Here is a 4,238-nt window from a genome sequence, read left to right on the forward strand (position 1 = left end):
AGAGCCCAAAAAGCCAAAAAAAAAAAAAAAAAAAAAAAAAAAAAAGCCCCATCTGCCCATCCCATCCTACTCAACACAGCCTAAGCAGAACTGCCCTTGGGGGTTGTCTCTGGACATAAGGCCCTGGCCCTTTCAGGTAGCTATTGACAGGTGGGGAGGAGATGGGTAGGCAGCTGGGCATGTTTAGAAAGCCTTGTGTCTCCTGTAACATGGCAGGGTCTGTTCCAGCTGCTGACCCCTTCCTTTCACGCTACCCTTTCCCCATCCTCTTTCTGATGACTTTTTTTTTTCCTTCAGCGATACCTGATTGGTACTATCAGAATGGGGGCCCATCCTCTGGTGGGTGCTGGCTTGGGGGCCCCTGGCCTACGGGTGGGTGGGAAGACCACCTGAAAGAAGACTCAGCTTTCTTAGCTGTCTGGGAAGAAGGGGGCACCAGGCCCTGCCAGCCCAGAAAGGGAGCCCCGTGAGGCATGACCGCAAGTAGGTGTGAGCACCAACCCCCTCCTCCATCCTCTCTCTCTGAGCAGACAGACAGGGATGGGGCTGACTGCACTGGTGGGCCGACTGGGGGGCTCTTTGGCCCCACTGGCAGCCTTGCTGGACGGAGTATGGCTGTCACTGCCCAAGCTCGCTTATGGGGGGATCGCCCTGCTGGCTGCCGGCACTGCCCTCCTGCTACCAGAGACAAAGCAGGCACAACTACCAGAGACCATCCAAGACGTGGAGAGGAAGAGGTGTGTGCACAGGACTGTGTCTGTGTGAGCACAGGCATGTGGGTATGGGTGCTCAAGGTACCTGACACCTTAGGTAAGATTCAGAGAGGAAGACATGTCTGCACATGTGTGTCTGGTGCATGTATGCAAGTGTGCATGGGTGTGTGACCTGAGGTATGTAAACTGCGTGTATAGAAGTGTACATGAGTCCATACCTGTGTGTGTGTCCAAGAAGAAGAGGATGTGTACACACACTCAGGTATGCCTACATGTCAGGGATGTGTCAAGCATGTGTGGGAGTCACTTGTGGGAGTACATGTGTTTGTATATCAAGAGCTGGGGGGAGCCCTAGGCCAGCCCTATGGGGCAGGCTGGGGAGGTAGGCTGGGAGGATAAACCCCACCATTGCTCATGACTCCTTCCTCCTCAGTGCCCCATCCAACCCTCAGGAGGAAGAGATGCCCATGAAGCAGGTCCAGGACTGAATGGAATCAGGGGCAGGCCCTCCATGGAAGTTCTGCAGCAGGGGCTGGGAGAACAGAAGGGCAGGCCCTCTGACCAGGGCTGGGGGCAGTGAGCCCCCTGTCCAGGGCTGGAGTTGCCCCCTCTCTGTGCTCATCCGGCCTTGACTATTTGGCCTCCAGCAGCAGAGCAACTTCCCAGAAAGCAGTGGGCTGCTGAGAATTCTGGCACCCCTCTCATGGCTGGGGGGATTCTGTAAATAAAGGTGCCCCTTGGGTTAGGGCAACAGTGAGGAGCTGTGGGATGAGCCCTGGATGGGAAGCCACTGAGTCTGGCCCTGGGTTCTGGTCCCAGCTTTGTCACTGATTTCTGGGTGACCTTGGGCATGTGGCTTTCCCTCTCTGGGTCTGTCTGGTCATCTCTCAAATGGATAATGAAGCCTCTTAGCAGACCTCGCCGCAGGATCTATCTGCTCTCATGCTCAAATGAGATGCTGAATAAGGTGCTTCCTCTAGAGATGGTGCTAAAGAAAGAACTGTCCTGTGACGACTTCTGGTACCAACAGGGCTGGTGGGCATGCTGTCCACTGCGTGGTGCTGGGAGCTGCCCAGTGCCAGAGCCAGAGGACCAGGAGAACAGAGCTCTTTGTTCCCATGGCTGGCTTTGCTACCTCCCAGTCACTTTGCAGGGTAATACATCCCCACACCCCTACACTCCCCACCCTCCAATCCACTGTCTAGGCCTCATGCCCAAAGAAGAGTTGAAGGCATGGGAGCCAACATTTTATTGGAGAAGCCAAAATAAACACAAGTTTTATGAGTACCTTGAAGTTACAGAATTTGCTGGGTCAAGGGATTGGGAAGACCAAGACACTAACCTTAAAATGGGGTGGCCTATGTCCCCTGACCAGATAGGAATGGGAAAGGGAGGAGTTGGCAGAGAAAGTCTAGACTCTGGTCTACCATGGAGCCTAGGCCCAGGCCGCCAGAATCCCACCTTCTCCCACCCCCGTGGGACTAGAGAATTCTGTAGCTTCCATTGGACCATGGAGAGGATGATGGGAGGCCTGAGTTAGGGTGACCTCTGCTATGAGCATCTCATTTGATCTCCACAGGGTCATAGATGTAGCAGCCCACATCACCAATGTTCACACCTGAGGGAGAGAGCCCAATCACCAAGGGCCTTGGGGCTGGGGAGGGTGCTGGGCTGAAGGCTGGAGGGAATTGGGAGGGGTCTGGGGTGTGTTTGACCACAGGGGAAGTTGTCCACACATCCCCCACAGACCCACATGCCATACTTTAGGCCCATTGTCTGGGGTGGGGCTGCCCACCTTTGGGGCCAAACAGGTAGCCATAGCAGGGGATGTGGCAGTAGGGGACGCCGTCATGCTGGGACACAGAGAGAAAGAGAGACGTCTCAGCTTGGCTCTTTTCCCATCTCCAGCCTCCCTCCTCCCAGCATAATCACCCACCCCTGCCCTGCTCACCTCAGCGTGACTCCCAGCAGTCAGGGTCTTCCGGCACCGCTGGCACCTCAGACAGGGTCGGTGCCAATTTCTGCCCAAAGACATCACCTTCTCAGCTGATGGGGGAGAGATGGTAGTTCAAGGGGCAGGGCAGGGAGACCCACTTGCCTTGTACCACCTCCCTGCCCTTTGATGCCCATCCTGCACCCCTCTCTCCTAGCTTTCTGTTGTCACTTACCGAAATAGACGGGTTCCTTACAGCCGGGGCACAGCGAGGTCTCCCCAGTGAACGTCTTCGTGTGGGGAGGGCCTTTAAGGGGAAGAGGCCCCCGCTAGGGCTGAGGTGGAGGCCAGGCCTAAACAGGGCCCATCAGCCCTGCCCTGCATATGGCACTGTCCTCTTCCAAAAGCCATGCTCATCCCAGAGCCTCCCACCCACGTGGACATGAGCCTGCCTTCCTCAGGCAGAGCTGAGTCCCCTCTGACTCCACTTCCTGCCCCATCCCTACCTGCAGGAGGGACCACCTGCTTCCTTCTCATCCTCCCAGGGGCTCAGGTGCCCACCCACCCAACCCCATCAGCAACTCAATCCTCAGGAAACCTGAGCTGATATAGGAGCTGGCCAGGGCAGGGGTGTCAGGTGTTGGGGAGCACAATGTCACTGCCCACTCCAGGGGATGGAGGAAGGAACAGGGAGAGGGGAGAAGTGGAAGAATGTGAGGGGCTGGCCCATCTCAATGACCCCTTACTCTAGGTCCTTCCTTCCATGGCCCTGGCCTGGGAGGGGCCTGAGTTCCAGGCCAGCTTTGCCTCTGACTAGCTGAGTGACTGCACAAGGTCATTTGCCCTCTACAGACCTCAGTTTTCTCACCCATAAAATGGGGGTGATAATGCCACCTGCCCGATTTACCTGTTACTCAGCAGCTGACAGGAGGAAACATCAAAAAAGGGGCCACGGAGAAGAGAAGCCTTTGCCATGAACAAAGTTGTAGGAATGTGAAGCAAAGGACTAGGTGGGATACTGCCACCTGGTCCCCATCCCCTGTTCCATCCTGGGGAAGGGTCAGGAGGAGGAGTAGCCGGGGCTCGATCTCACTTACTTTTCTTGCCCTGGGGGAGGCCAGTCCTGGGCCTGGGGGGGCTGAACCTGCTGGGGCTAAGAGGAGTAGCGCTGGCAGGGGCGGGGGTGGGGGAATTGTAGAGGTAGGAGCCCACACCACCAATGTTCACCCCTGCAGAGAGAAGAGGGGAGGTTAGGCTTGAGCCTCCAGCTCCCAGCCACACGGAGGGTTCTGCTGTCCCCTGGCCCCTTCCAGGCTGGTACTTACCCCTGGGTCCAAAGAGAGCCCCATAGCATGGCTTGTGGCAATACGGCCTTCCGTTGTGCTAGGCACAAGCAGAGGGAAGAGGACTGCTTAGGGCCCAAGGGGGCTCTCCTGTGCCCCACAGGCTTTTCCCCAGGACAGGCTGCCAGGTGTGTCTGTCTACTGGCCTGGGCTGCGGGGGCTGGGAGCAGTGAGGGGTGGGCTGGCATGCCAGGACTGCCACTGTGGTCAGGGAGACAGGGAAAGAGCAGGTCAGGAAAGAGGGGCGCT

The 4,238-nt window shown here is 57.0% G+C and overlaps 2 protein-coding genes across 3 annotated transcripts in view; one reads left to right on the forward strand and one right to left on the reverse strand.

Moving 5' to 3' along the window:
* The window catches only part of SLC22A7 (solute carrier family 22 member 7), a 6,704-nt gene extending 4,704 nt beyond the window's left edge, over positions 1 to 2,000 (forward strand). Inside the window, exons 9-10 of one of the 2 annotated variants that reach the window (XM_007458258.1) lie at positions 531 to 737; positions 1,147 to 2,000. In XM_007458258.1, coding sequence (XP_007458320.1) covers positions 531 to 737; positions 1,147 to 1,201 — 262 coding nt within the window. In that variant the 3' untranslated portion in view covers positions 1,202 to 2,000. The remainder of the gene's footprint in view (positions 1 to 530; positions 738 to 1,146) is intronic. The other variant, XM_007458257.1, reaches the window with a different exon arrangement.
* CRIP3 (cysteine rich protein 3) overlaps positions 1,949 to 4,238 on the reverse strand; it is a 3,407-nt gene continuing 1,117 nt past the window's right edge. Inside the window, exons 3-8 of the mRNA XM_007458256.1 lie at positions 3,972 to 4,029; positions 3,744 to 3,875; positions 2,882 to 2,953; positions 2,665 to 2,759; positions 2,509 to 2,566; positions 1,949 to 2,331 (exon numbers count right to left, since the gene is read on the reverse strand). Coding sequence (XP_007458318.1) covers positions 2,276 to 2,331; positions 2,509 to 2,566; positions 2,665 to 2,759; positions 2,882 to 2,953; positions 3,744 to 3,875; positions 3,972 to 4,029 — 471 coding nt within the window. The 3' untranslated portion in view covers positions 1,949 to 2,275. The remainder of the gene's footprint in view (positions 2,332 to 2,508; positions 2,567 to 2,664; positions 2,760 to 2,881; positions 2,954 to 3,743; positions 3,876 to 3,971; positions 4,030 to 4,238) is intronic.

The sequence above is a fragment of the Lipotes vexillifer genome, unplaced genomic scaffold, assembly GCF_000442215.2.
Source record: "Lipotes vexillifer unplaced genomic scaffold, Lipotes_vexillifer_v1.1 scaffold4, whole genome shotgun sequence".
Classification (NCBI taxonomy): domain Eukaryota; kingdom Metazoa; phylum Chordata; class Mammalia; order Artiodactyla; family Lipotidae; genus Lipotes; species Lipotes vexillifer.